The sequence below is a fragment of the Microtus oregoni genome, unplaced genomic scaffold (assembly GCF_018167655.1).
Source record: "Microtus oregoni isolate MIOR12 unplaced genomic scaffold, Mior012 000045F_ref0000178, whole genome shotgun sequence".
Classification (NCBI taxonomy): domain Eukaryota; kingdom Metazoa; phylum Chordata; class Mammalia; order Rodentia; family Cricetidae; genus Microtus; species Microtus oregoni.
The window spans coordinates 12,694,916-12,709,220 of record NW_024543219.1 but is presented as its reverse complement, the minus strand read 5'-3'; the positions used below and the strand labels follow the sequence as shown (position 1 = coordinate 12,709,220).

General features: G+C 43.9%; 1 protein-coding gene across 2 annotated transcripts; it reads left to right on the top strand.

Moving 5' to 3' along the window:
* The first annotated feature begins 1,897 nt into the window (after positions 1–1,897).
* On the top strand, positions 1,898–13,692 carry Cnih1 (cornichon family AMPA receptor auxiliary protein 1). Of its 2 annotated transcripts, XM_041634254.1 has the most exons (6): positions 1,898–2,090; positions 5,754–5,822; positions 6,055–6,102; positions 9,881–9,993; positions 11,190–11,333; positions 12,829–13,692. In XM_041634254.1, exons 1-6 carry the CDS (start codon positions 2,010–2,012, stop codon positions 12,854–12,856), a joined length of 483 nt encoding a protein of 160 aa, XP_041490188.1. In that variant the 5' UTR covers positions 1,898–2,009; the 3' UTR covers positions 12,857–13,692. The 2 variants fall into 2 exon arrangements, with proteins under 2 accessions (XP_041490188.1, XP_041490190.1); XM_041634256.1 differs by lacking the exon at positions 6,055–6,102 and having other exon boundaries at positions 1,902–2,090.
* Positions 13,693–14,305: the final 613 nt, after the last annotated feature.

Here is a 14,305-nt window from a genome sequence, read left to right as displayed (position 1 = left end):
CAGCTGCAAGATACTCTATACAGTTCATTCGGCAGATTTTATTTTTGTGATGGCAGACATATCCTGTACGCATAGTGACTCAGTCACATGAGGACACTGAATGCTAACAATATGACCAGTGTGGCCCAGTAACTACTTTTAAAGGTTTGGTTTCGGTTTATGTGTATGGGTCTTTTGCCTCCACGTCCTTTGTGTGTGCAGTGCCATGGAGGCCAGAAGAGGGCATCAGATCCTCCAGGACTGGAGAGAGCCCATCTGAAACGTACAGTTTTCACATGCCATAATATCCTGGTGATACAGATTTTTACTGTTCACTACTTTAGCTGTGTGCAGTATTTGAAGTTCAGCTGAGGGCTGGAGAGTTGGCTCCGTGGGTAAAGGCATTTGGCTAAACCTCGAGTTCCGTCCCTGGGATCCACATGGTAGAACTGATTCCTCTAATTTGTTCACTGACCAATAAATAATCGTTCCATGGTCTCCAGGAATGGACCTGACTGGGGTGTCAAGTAAATGAATAAAAGAACAGAACAGCTGGGATCAGGTGAACTGGGTTCTTGGGTGGAGAAAGCACAACATCCTCTGTGTGTTTATTTTGTACAGTGAACAGGGAGAAGAAGCTATTGCATACAGCTGAAGGAGGCTGGCTTAGTAAGCCTCGGTAGGAGCATCCACACACAGATCAGAGAAAGGCTTTGTCATTTCCCTGAGCCTGGGGGTGTGGTTGGATTTGCCATTTTCCTGTGGATCTGAGGCGTTAGAATACTTGATATGGCCATGCCCATGTCAATAATAGCACACAATCACTCAGGGCTTCCTCCTCTCACCACAGACCAATGGGTGTGTGCTCACACAATACAGAAATGAATGTAGTGCTAAAATTAATTTTAATTGATTGAAATGAGGCAAAATTTACAATTCAATTCCTTACCCACGTTAGCCACTCTGCATCTACAAGTAGCCAGTGGCTGTTGTATCGGATGGATTCCAGTAGGGCAAGTGTCTACTACTGCAGAGAGTCTCTCAGACAGACTGGATATACCTTCTAAACCATTCTATACGATTTGCTAGTGTGAGCAAATTCCAGTGCAGATTTGGCAAGTCTTTCTTGCTTAAGAAGTTTTGAGTAGTTTTTACTTCCACCAGCAGCAGGGAGTGGTGGGTGAATTGCTTCTGTGGGTTGCAGCCCCCATTAAAAGTGAAACAACTTCTGTTCTGAAGAAATTTTATTTTGTTTTTGTTTTTCTCCACCTCTGACTTTCTAATTTGTAGTCTTTATGATGTTACAGGTTTGCAATGAGAAAAACAAAATCTTTGAAATCCTGTGATAAGCAAACATGTTTGAAAACCTTGGGGGTCTGGTTATAACCTGAGCTCCTGCACTGAACATATTTTGATGTCTATGAATTGACCTCTCTCTGCTCTTTCACGCAAGTTCCACTAACAGACCCAATGCTATTTGCACACAAGTTTTCCTTTCCTTTTTTCCATCTCTACCTTTGCTCATTCGAACCATTTCCCCGTATTACTAGCGCTCCCTTCTCTTTGCCTGGACTTATCGTCACATAAACCTCAGATTAGCTTCAAGGAGGGATAGGCGCTCGGAGGAGGTTTGGGTGCCCTTCTATGACCTTTCATAGCACGCATGGTTACCTGCTTACAGGTTATAACATTGTTATTTAGTCTCTCCTTTCTGGTAGTAGATTAAATCCTTTCAATACAGGCACTTTTAAATTTATTTTTGCATCTCAAGCAGGAGAACAGTCTCTGGAACAAACTAGGCATTCATTTAACGACAGTTCAAATAAACTAGATCAACTGTTGACAACAGAACTGTTAGGCAGACGCCGGCCATCAGGGGGCGCGCACGCAGGCGACCCTGTGCGCAGGCGCGCCGGGCGGAGGCCGCGGCGGCTGCGGCTGAGGCCGGGGGAAGTGAATGGTTTTACCCAGAGGGCCGTGCGCCGCCTTTCTCCGCTGGCCCCGGCGCGCCCGGCAGCTCCTCCCCGGCCATGGCGTTCACTTTCGCGGCCTTCTGCTATATGCTGGCACTGCTGCTCACCGCCGCGCTCATCTTCTTCGCCATCTGGCACGTGAGTAGCCGGGGCAGGGGAAGGAGGGCGAGCGACGGCGCAGCCTCTCGCGGCTCCGGGCCCGCGGCTGAGCGGGGGCCCCGGCGGCCGGCGCGCTCCAGGACGTGGCCCGGTCGCAGGGGCGGCGAACGCGGGGCTGCGCGCTCCCGGCCGAGGGGTCCGGAGTGCCCGGTGTGCGGGAGCCCAGTGTCCGCGCCGCCGCTGCGGGCCCAGGCCGCGCTCCGCTATTCGCGAGCGGGGCTGGGCGGGGCGGCCGGGCGGCGCCGTGGCTGCGCCCGGGCTGCCCGCGTCCTCCATCCGGGAGGATGCCCAGTGCGCTCCGAGCGGCGACTCATGGTGTGAAGTTTTCCGAATTTTTATCCTTGAAAAACAGCTTGCCTTTTAAGGCTTTCTTGGAGCACGGCCAAAATCAGAGAGTTAGAAGCTACTTTAGCCGCATTTCCAACTCTGCTTTGCAGCACTACCCGATGGGCGCTTTTCTAGTAGGACACTGGCACGGATGCTGGCTCCTGGTGGACTTTGAAGCAGCTTGGATTGATTACTAAGTTGGCCACATTTCCGAGTTTTCCCCTTAAGTCATACTTGAATCGCGGGAGCTTTTCTGGAGTCAACCTTCTAACCCACCACTGTGGCCAGGGCTGCTTGAGGGAGTTTTAATTTGATTTTGAAAATTTCAGAAACCTTCAGCTCCTCATACCGTTGTAGGGTGGACGCGCGTCTTAACTGTGCCAGGCCCCGTTGACAGTTCTATTTGAGATAGTTTCTCTACCGCCTTAGCACTGAGAGCTCCCTGGAGATCACCAATCTTTAAAAGTTGATCTCGTTTGTTCCTACCCTTCCAATACCTTCTGGAACAATAGTATAATTTGAATGAAGGAGCGGGTTCCATCACCATCGTGTGCCTGGCCAAATGCAACAGTAAGATGTAGCAGAAGTCTCAGAAGTCGAGCAATCCCACAGGCCCCGTTGCTTTTGCTAAACAGTGCGCTTGTACCTATTTTAGAGCCTTGTGGAGCGGGGAGTCCTGGTGTAAGCTGGTCACTGGGTCAGAAGTGACTGCTACTTCCAAACGCTCGTTAGTAGGAACCAAAAACTGGAATGGCATCTTCTGCCCTTTGGTGGAAGAACACTGAGATCATTTAGGAATGCGAGCTGGCTCCACCATGGCTCCTTCCCCTCTGTAGATGTGACTTTACAAATGCCCTTTGGGATGGTGGAGATTAATAGAAGAGAGTTGTTCTGGGCGCGTTCCCCTCATTTTCCACATTCTATGTTTAAGAAACCCCCAAACTGCACTTTTAAAAAAATGGGTAATTTCATTAGAAAGGAAGTTGTCTAGGTAAGGTAGAAGATGCTTTTAAGTACTGTTACAGACTGAGAGCTTTTAGACCCAGGAATTCCTTAGTTCAGATAATTACTGTACTCTTTGGGGAATAATTTCAAGTATATGTCTAGTGTCCATTGCTCTACAGAGACCCATTCAACAGTTTACTTGAAAGAAACTGTTCAATCAAAAAAAGTTTTGACAGGGATGCGACTTGGTTGGTGAACCCTCTACATCTCAGACTGCATCCTTCCCACCACACAAACCAGCAGAGGGGTGTACAGCATCCATCCCACCACACAAACCAGCAGAGGGCTGTACAGCATCCATCCCACCACACAAACCAGCAGAGGGCTGTACAGCATCCATCCCACCACACAAACCAGCAGAGGGCTGTACAGCATCCATCCCACCACACAAACCAGCAGAGGGGTGTACACCTGTGATCCCAGCACTGAGGAGGTAGTAACAGGATGACCAGAAGTCCCCCAACTCTTTCTTGGCTACTTTGGATTCTGAGTTACATGAAGCCCTGTTTCCAAAAATGGTTTTGTGTTAATTTGAGTCTTGCTAAATGCAATAATCATATTATTGTACTAGAGTAGACTGGGGATTATCCGTGGATAATTTGATGTAGCTGACTATTAATATTTATAGCTAATCAAAACTTCTTTCTGCCAAACTATACATTTGTACTTTCAACATTTATTTTGCTAGAAATTATTGACAAAGGAAATCCCTTTTGTTGAGTTCTTTACATTTAAAATTTTTAGCCTAGTGTTTTTTTTCCCTCCTTTTAAAGCTCCCATCCATTCAGTAATGTGCTGCGCATTAATTAATACTTCATACCCTGGGCCATAGTGATGTCCACAGTGAGAACTTTGCTGCCCTGAAAATTACATTTTTAAATTTTTTTTTTAAATTTGAGATGATTTTATTTTTGTAATCCTAAGACTGTAGAAGGGTGTGCTTAAAAGTTCCATGGAAACCGGGGTGTTTATTGTGGCTTAGCATAGTTCGCTGCTTCTGTTCTTCCTCCACCACGTGTGAGTTTTAGGTGGCTTCTGTAAAGTTCGTTTCCAGGTTGGTGGAAAGGTCACATGTGAATTCTCTTGTTGCCTCCACACCTGGTTTGAGGCCCCATTTCTGGTCTTTCCCCAGCTTCAGCTCTCCTGCTGGCAGCAGACACTGGTGCTCCGCAGGCTGGTGTCGCCTCTGGCTGAGCAGGGGCCTCTGCCCAATGGTCGTCCATCTTTTTAAGTAATTATTTTTTTTTATTTTTAAAATTAAAATGTAATTATATCATTTCCCTCCATTTCTTTTCTCTCCTCCAGTTCCTTCCTTGCCCCTCCTCCTCTCATCTTCAGGTTTCCTTGGATGTTACATTTTAATATTTCAGTTACTTTTCCTTCTATTGCTGTTTAGAGTTTTTATTACAGAAGGCTAGGGAATTTTATATATGTCTAGAGATTAAGAAAACTTGTACTCTTTTGAAACAAGGAATTTTAACTGAAAAGTGATGACAGTGAAAGCTAGAAATATGTAACTATTGATCGCTGATGACTGCAAGCAGTCCCATACACATCTGAAGGCAAGAGAGGCAATAGGGCCTCACAAGCCTTCTGCTTTGACCTCTGACACCTAAGTTAATGCCACAAAGTGGCGGGTATCTTCAGCTTTGATTCTTTGTACATTTTTAACTTTGCAGTTCTGTGTAAGGGTGTTAAGACACTTAGGTGCAATGCTGTGTTCACTTAGAAGCATGAGCCTTAGCAGTGTATGTGATTGGGAATAAATTGAATTGTTGGAGTCCGTTTTAGAGTCTCAGAGCACCGTGCAGAGGGAGAGATTTGCACAGATAATTAAAAATGGTCTTTCTCCCCAAGGCCCACGCAGTCCCCGGGGGCAGGCACATCTGCATGCAAATGCAGTGTTCCAGAGCTAGAGATGCCAGAGAAGAGATGCTCACAAGGATACAGTTTGAGTCAGGGAACAACTACAGAGGGAGTGGGACCAGAAAAGGGGTTTTCGGGATGAGGGACACTTCGCACCAGTAGCTGTATAGGTAGGAAGAGCTCTTGCACATAGAGGAAACAACAGGACTGGAAGCACTGGGTAAAATGAAATTTGAGGTCATGGTGGGCTCAGATCGTTGTAGTCACAATGGCATGTTGTCAGGACTTTAATTCTTGTTCTTTTTGGCACATTGGAGTTTTTGTGTAAATTGGTAACCAAAATGTTTCACTTTGTTTTATTCTGCAATGTTCTGATGGTTGGGGCAGGCTTGTTGTCGCTGTATGTTAAAATGAGTGGTTCTAACTGTTGTAATTTCATTTTAGATCATAGCATTTGATGAGCTGAAGACTGATTACAAGAACCCTATAGACCAGTGTAATACCCTGAATCCTGTAAGTTATGACATCACGTTTATCTTTAGATTTTAAAAACTTACTTGCTTTTAACTTGATGTAACCTGAAGATGGCCAATCTTCTCAGTAGCATGCTGTCTCGAATGTTCTTGAAGTAGGCACAATAAAAAGTCCCCTTTGCTGTCAGACTCGACTGTTGTGTTATTAATCTGGTGATGTCAGCTGCCGTACTAACATTCTTTCAATCTGCTTTTTACATTGTCTGCCAAAGACAGTTGAAAAGGTCAAAAAGATTAAAAGAGTCAAAATTGCACTAAAGGTGTGTACTGCTTTTTTACAAGTTGAGTGTTTTAATGCCGCATCATCTCGCGGGTGGGCTAGGGCATTTGTATCTGTATTGTTCTGCTCAGTGTGCTTGTTCATGTGCCTGTTGAGGGTTATGATTTCATGAAACTTCATATTTTATGCAAATGTTTGCTTGCTGGCCCAGTCAAGTAGGGAAAGCTGTTAAATGCGTATGCTTCTTTTATGTTATGGCCATAGGCACATCTATATTAAATTATGTAGTGCAGTATTTGAAAGGCGGCCAATGTCAGATTTAACATTAGTCCTGGGGAGTTCTTCTCAGGCTGTGACTTGGACACATGGACTCTAGTGTGGACTTAGCTGCCATGTCTGCTTTCATCTCTGCTTATGTGGCTGGTGGAATAAATGGGTTCATGCATTTGCTGTCTCAACCTTTGTTGCAGCTCTGGGCTTGGAGCACAGTCTTGTTTGTGGTGATGCCTCAAGATGCCAGAATTTTGTAGCCAGCAGTTTGTATATAAATGCCCCAGTCTATTGTATCTGCCTCAGAGTTCTGAAACAATCTCCTGTGATGGATTTATTGGTAATGTGTCTCTGTGGTGTTTTGGGTTGAGTCTAGATACATTTTAGCATCTGAGGAAAATTCTCTAGCCTGTGGGTTTGATTTGGCCTAATTGGTCAGAAACTGAAGAGCTGCTTGTGATATGGCAGCAAATAGTAGAAACAGGGTTACCCTTCAGTGCTGGTTCAGGACTGGAGGAGACCAGCACAGGTGCTTTATCAGGCTCTTACTTGGAGAAGCCAGTGTGCCTCTTGACCCTTGTAAATGTGAGCGGTGCAGCAGCTCTCCAGTGTGTCTGTGGAGAACATTTACAGTCAGGCCCCATGTAGCTCTCCAGTGTGTCTGTGGAGAACATTTACAGTCAGGCTCCATGTAGCTTTCCAGTGTGTCTGTGGAGAACATTTACAGTCAGGCTCCATGTGGCCTCCAGTGTGTCTGTGGAGAACATTTACAGTCAGGCCCCATGTAGCTCTCCAGTGTGTCTGTGGAGAACATTTACAGTCAGGCTCCATGTAGCTCTCCAGTGTGTCTGTGGAGAACATTTACAGTCAGGCTCCATGTAGCCTCCAGTGTGTCTGTGGAGAACATGTACAGGCAGGCTCCGTGTAGGCCTCCAGTGTTTCTGCAGAGACCGTTTACAGTCAGGCTCCATGTAGGTACAATCCCAAGTTTTAATTTTCTGGCTCCTTGCTCGAAAGAAGAAAGACGCCAGAGCTGTTTTCTGTAGGAATGTAACTGGTGTGCATTGTAGAGCGCTTTGCCTCAGTCCTTAAAAGCGGTTGTCAGGCAGTCAGGCAGCTGGGATCTCTTGGTCTGTTAATAGTATTTCATGTTCTTCGGCAGTTTGTTAATTCCGATATTCAGATGGTGAGGCTGCTAGCTAGAATCAAATGAACACTTCCCTGGGTGTCAGGGCCGCCCAGAAGCATTTCCCTGGAGTTTTTCATTCACAGGCGAGTAGTTACTCTCAAGAGTAGGACAGTTGATTGAGTTGCTTTATGAGGTCCAGGTGCTCTGACCAATGCTAGGTCAGAGGTTAAGGCAGAGACCACAGTTACAAGCTAGACATCCTAATTTTTGAAGCTCAAACTGTGTTTTCTTAATTTATTGTAACTTTAAGAGGGACAGATTTCATCATTGAATATAGTGTGTGATTTCTGACTTCTCTCAATGGGAAGGAATTCATACTGAGAGAAGACGTGTTTGGACGCCTGCAGCTCCCAGAGGGGAAAGGCCGTCTTTGTAGCCCCAAGAGCTGTGTTTTGGAGAGGGTGCCGATAAATGGCTGAACAGCAGTGCATCTGACAGTTTTCCCTATTTAAGTTTGTTTTGACAGTTCTGCCAAAGTATGGGGGAAGACAAGTATTATTTTTAAAAATATTAACTTACACGAGAATACAGTTGTACATGTTTCAGTCCGAATCATTTCAGCCATGTTTGCAAGAAGTACTTTTTTCTGGATACTAGTCTTAGTATGAGCTGTGGGTCATTAATAGAATAAGTTCTGTGGTAATTGAATGATTGGAGAGCTCAGGTTTTTGTGAGAAGTACGTGATAGATGTTTCTGGACGTTTTTGAGGAGCAACAGTGGGGTCTGGTTCTTGCTGGAATGGTCAAGCTGCAGGAGAATGCAGGAGTAGCGCTCTCTAAGGGTGAGTTGGGGGGGTGGCGTGTGAGGCCCGCTCTCCTCCCCTCAGTCTATGTAGTTGCCAAGTCATTCATTTTGTTAGGCCTCAGTGGCTTCAGGGCTGCAGTAGGCTGGACAGGGTTTAGAGCAGCATCCTGTCCTTTAATTAAACTTTGGTCACAAGAGCAGCTCCAGTGGAGCTTGTATGCATGCTTTTCTTGGTCCATTCTGGTTCTGGTTACTGAGTTTCAAAGATGTCCTTTGACAGTTTCTTGTCTATAGAAATTTAGCCTGAAATCGATACATACATATGTGAATATGCATGCATGCATATGTGGAGCTTATATTAGTTACTTATTGTTGCCTAAATTTGTAGAAAACATCTGGTTAGTGACTTAGGTTAGTTGACTCTACTAGGATTTTATTTAAAATAATGTTGATTAAAACCTGATGGTGGGACTGGGGATATAACTCAGTTCTGACTGTCGCTCAGAACATGTGCCACGCCCTGGGCTTGATTTCTAACTCTGGGTAAAGTTAATTCACCATGTATGGCTTTCAGCTGGAAGAAGTAATATTAGAAGATGGGCTTGAATATGCAGGATGATTTTATTTTTACAGCAGGGCTTACACAGGAAGGACCTGACTCACTGTTTTAACTTGGTGCAAAGCTAGTTAGTTGATAACTTGGACTTTGCAGCTGTGACTTAGGGGTTTGAGCCAGAAGTAGCTTCAGATAGTTTTGATATTTTATTTAATAACTCATTGGATTAGATTGAATCTTTTAGGATAAAGAGTGATTTAAAACAAATCATTAACTCTTGGTCATTTTATAAATGCATGTCGTTTGAATTAATTTTTCCTTGTTACTACTTACCAAAAGGCTTATTTTCTTTTTGAGGTCTGAGATTCTACTGGTTTTCGGCCGTGTAGCATTTTGTTGATAGGTAGGCATAAGAGAACACAAAGGCTAATGGGAACTCTGGGACCTGGGAATTTCTTCATGGTTAAGAATCACGTCTTTTCCCTCCTACATTGCAGAAAATGTGTCCCTTGCATTGTGTGCCTCGGTGTTCTCCCCAGCTGTGCTGAGATGTTGGCTGGCTTTCCATTGCACAGCCTGTGGGAAAGTGATGTGACCTGCTAAATATTGTACATGCAGCAGTCTTGGTTTCGTCTAAGGCTTAAAAACTAATGTAAACTTATAAATGGGAATTTGTTTTATGGATTTTTATCATGTTGCATGTGCTCTGGTTATTATTTCATTTTTGTATTCTTATTGCTGAATGATGGAAATAAAAGCATTCTACTTGATTCACAATCAAACAATCTGGGTGGTAATTGCAGTTTAACTTGCTTCTCTAAGAACCTGAGTTTTAAATATCTCATCTTATTGTTGTAGTAAAAGCTTCATATCCCTTGGCCAGTTTGCTATAATCACTTTCAGTAAAAAGTCAAATACGGAGGTAGGACTCAGTAGCATCGTTGATTTCCAGTTCTAGGAAACAGTGATGTTTTAAAATGGAAGCTTGGTTGCCACTTGCTTTCCAGATAAGCAGCTGCGAGCCAGGCAGTGTGATAATTGCTTTGTTTTCCTTTCAGCTTGTCCTTCCAGAGTACCTCATCCATGCTTTCTTCTGTGTCATGTTTCTCTGTGCAGCAGAGTGGCTCACACTGGGTCTCAATATGCCCCTTTTGGCATATCATATTTGGAGGTAATACTTAAATACGCTTGAATGTTTTCTTAACTTTGACTTTGGCTGTGGTTGCTCCGGTCATCTTTACTACTCTATGTCTACACAGATGGAGTTAGTTAGCACTGACTCAGCTCAGGTCGCTGTGCCCTTGCTGGGCTTCCTTCCATAGTTTTTAAAGGAGCTTTGACATAGCATATACAAGTCTGACGTGTATAAGTGAATTGTCTGTCATGCACATGTGCACGTGTGAACTCAGAGATGAAGATCCAACACTTCTGGCCTCAGAAGATTTTCTGAGCCAAATGTCAAGCTGTCTCCCTCAACCAACAACCTTTAGTGGCTCAGCCTAGTTCTGCCATTTTAAATGTCATGGAAGCCCGAATGTGCAATACTTGTCTTTTTTATACTATAATTTTCATTCCTTATTTTATAACTTTTAAAACATTTAGTATTTTATAGATGAAATCAGATTATATAAGCTTACACAAGTAATGCCTGACCTGAATAGAGTTTTCCCCCATTGCCCATAAGTTGAAAGCTTTGTTTGAATGGGCACATCAGAATCTCCTATCTCTCACTTTAGGAGCCGTGTTTAAGACTGTTCCGGTGTACAGTGCTGTTATGTCTATAACCGAGTGGAGTTTTCAGAGAAACTGTACTCGTGGCTAGAGGTGGAAGGAGCAGGGCTGCAAAGCCAGTGTGGCTGATGTAACACGGGGAGACTCTAGGGGAGGGCCCTGCTCCTTCTTGGAGTGTAAAGTTAGGTTGAGATAAAAAGTGAAAAGAAACACTTTGGGGCTCAAGAGATGGTTCAGCAATAAGAACACCAGCTGTTCTTCCAGAAGACCTGGGTTTGGTTCCCAGCTTCTAACTGTTGGACACCCTTTTCTGGCCTCTGTGGCACTGCGAACATGTGCACATGATGCAGGCAAACACTCATACACATAATATAGATACCAATCTTAAAAAGAAGAAAGCAGACACCTAACTTTCCCTTCTATAGTTACTCCTGTTCTTTCTGCATCTCTGAGCTCCAAGAGACCAGATGTAGCTGTTCCTTTCTTGTTATTTAGTGTCTGTAGTTTTAAGATTTAGATGTAAAAGTAAGGATTTGGACCTGCAAGCAAAGGTGTGCCATGTGTCTGGAGCGCTGCTCCCGTAGTAAGTGCCGGAGAAGAAACCTTCCTCTTCTGTAACGACTGTGTTTCCTTCAGGTACATGAGTAGACCGGTGATGAGCGGCCCTGGACTTTATGACCCGACGACCATCATGAATGCAGACATTCTAGCCTACTGTCAGAAGGAAGGATGGTGCAAACTAGCTTTTTACCTTCTAGCCTTTTTTTACTACCTATACGGGTAAGTTTGAAACCACATGGCGTTCATAACCATAACCCAGTTCTAGGGGGTTCAATGCCCTCTACTGGCCTCGGGGGGTACTGTACACATGTGGCACACAGGCAGACATGCAAGCAAAACACCCAAATACATAAAATACTAAAAGTATTAAAAATTGGCTATTGTAAGTTGGAATGACTAAGTTCTGTTAATTTATATTTATTGCCTGTTAATTTTCTATTCACATTTGTTTCTAAATCATATAAGTTTCTGTTACAGAAAAGAGCAAACAAAGTGTTAGGTTGTTGAGAGGCTGTTGTCTGTGCACCTGAAGTCTTTGCCCATATGTGAACTATAATGATAGGTTCAGTCTTTTTGGTTGTGACCCTTACCTTTACTGCTGTGCCATCTCTAGCTATGACTAGGTCCTGAATGGTGAAATTCCATCTCTTTTTCTTGCTAATTTTCAAGCTCTTAATTTTTTTTTTTTTTAAAGACAGGGTTTCTCTGTGTAGCCCTGGTAGTCCTGGAATTTGCTCTGTAGACCAGACTAGCTTCAAACTCAGAGATCCACCTACCTCTGCTTCCCAAATACTGGGATTTAAAAGGTGTGCACCACCATGGCCCCAGTGGTCTTAAGTGTTTTCGCTAACTCTTGGGTTACTGGACTGTACTAGGCATTTACAGTGTATTGCGGAAAGAAAACGCATGAGTACTTGGATTGGAGATGCACGCAGTAGACAGTGTTCCCCAGGACGTGTTTGTTTTAGAACTGTCCATGTCTGCTCACCTCCTAGTTTTCTTTGGGGATAACAATGTGTACCATCCCCAGTGCCCCACCCATGTTTTAAAAATGGTTTTTATTATTTTCTAGACTTTCATACACTATGTTTTGATTATATTTCCCCCTCCTCTGCCTTTTCTCAGTTCCTTTCTAAAGTCACTGTTGATACAGAATTGCCCTTGTTACTTTGTGAGCCTAAATCTGTATTTACTGCCCCTTTCACGCCCCCCCCGCCCCCCGTTGTATACCTTCTTGTCCCCATTTCTGTTGCTTAGAGTTGTTCTAGGCTGTAATTGCAATGTTCCTTTCTTGACCGTTCGTTCCCTTGCATAGAATGGGACCAGTAACAAGCACAGCCCCCTGAGTGCTTGGAGGCTGAGTGAGGTCATGCCTGGGGAGGACGAGCAGCTGCAGCACCAAGCCGGCTCTCCAGAGAGGCTCTTCCTGTGATGCTGGTCCAGAGAGAGCGCTGTTTGGATGGCTTCTCTAAGTACTGGTCCTCATTGAGTGCTCGGTCACACTGTTCTGCTTTCTAAACTTTGAAAAGATTCGGGGCAGTAGGCAAAAGTCCATAAATGTAACTTAAAACCACACACTGAACTTGGCAATGTCTTTTCTATGATGCTGTGATACTGTGTATGGGCAGGATATATAAAGCGGGCTCAGCTCTTTTGTGCTCTTAGTTTTTGTGATCAGGAGTGTTTGAACTAACAGCTTCTTTCTTCGTTTCAGTATGATCTATGTTTTGGTGAGCTCATAGAACAACACAGAAGAATGGTCCAGTTAAGTGCATGCAAAACGCCGCTGATGAAGGGATTCTATCCAGCAAGGTCCTGTTCCCAAGAGTAGCCTATGGAATCTGATCAGTTACTTTAAAAAATGACTCCTTATTTTTTAAATGTTTCCACATTTTTTGCTTGTGGAAAGACTGTTTTCATATGTTATACTTGGATAAAGACTTTAAATGGAATTACGTATAAATTAATATAAAATGATCACCTCTGGTGTTGACAGGTTGAACTTGCACTCTTAAGGAACAGCCATAACCCTCCGAGTGATTTCATTAATTATTGACTGCCCTGAGTCCTTTGGGAGCTTGGTTTAGAGGGCTCGTTGGGCTTCAAGATAAATTAGTGTAGATATGAGGTGCTTCTGGTGAACTGAAAATGTACGTCCGACTTGTGGGGAAGGCCGTGGGCTTCCGCACTGATCGCTGTAGATGATTATGTACGGGCATGACAGTAGGAAGAGTGGGATTTCTTTCCCTGTTGACTTGAATAGTATCCCTGTATATTGCATGAGAGAGGGGTCTCCCTCCTTTCCATCAGAGTAATACACTTGCTTTAATTCTTAAACATAAGTGATACAAACATATGCTGAATTACCTGTAAAGAATGCATTTAAAGCAATTTTAAATGTATTTTTATTTGTAAGACATTATTTACTAAGAAATTGGTTATACTATGCTTACTCTTCTAATCCAGTGGTCAAGGTATTCTTAAGAATTTGCAAGTACTTTAGATTTCCAAAGTAAATGAGAGAACTGTGTAACCACCTGCTGTTCCTTCGGTGCAACCCAATAAACTCTGAGATGAAGATGCTTTCCGGTGCGTTGTTTTTGAGATCACCAGCGGCTGTTCCTCATGCTCAGTCAGTCCATCATAATAAAAGACATAATGTCATTTTAAAATTTAATCACCATATTGTGTGTTTTCTTAAAACAATACTTCTGAATCCAAAGTCTGAAGAGTTTTGGACAGGCCCATCACTGTTCCATCTGAGGGAGTCCTCCCTCTGCAGACACAGGACCATCGTTCTCTCACTGATCTCCGGTTCAGACAGGCCCATCACTGTCATTGGGGGGAGTCCAGGCAGTTGACGTCAGATGCTCGTGTTGTGCTTTCCTGTAATGCCCTTCACCTTAGCCAGTTCTCTAGCTCCCAGAAGTCTCCCCGTTGTGCCTGTCTTCTTGTGTCACATCTGGAGCAGCAACTGTTCCTTGTAGATTCTTCTGCGTTAGGCCTTCCGCAGCAAATGCCTGCTGAGCTGGCTGTTGAATAGTGCTGTATCATGCCAGCAGGCTCTTTGAGGCTTGAGTTAAAGGGAAAGTGATGGGAAATGACGTGCTAAGCCACTTTTAACATGTATTTGAGCATTAGTAACTGAAGTTTCACTTACACAATGACCTGTCTGACTTTTCATTTAGGTT

Bases quoted from the DNA above. Each gene is read 5' to 3' on its own strand.
- Cnih1 (XM_041634254.1), top strand. From the start codon at position 2,010: ATGGCGTTCACTTTCGCGGCCTTCTGCTATATGCTGGCACTGCTGCTC. The intron at 9,994-11,189 runs GTAATACTTAAA...TGTTTCCTTCAG, and splicing joins TTGGCATATCATATTTGGAG to GTACATGAGTAGACCGGTGA. The intron at 11,334-12,828 runs GTAAGTTTGAAA...TCTTCGTTTCAG, and splicing joins TTTTTTTACTACCTATACGG to TATGATCTATGTTTTGGTGA.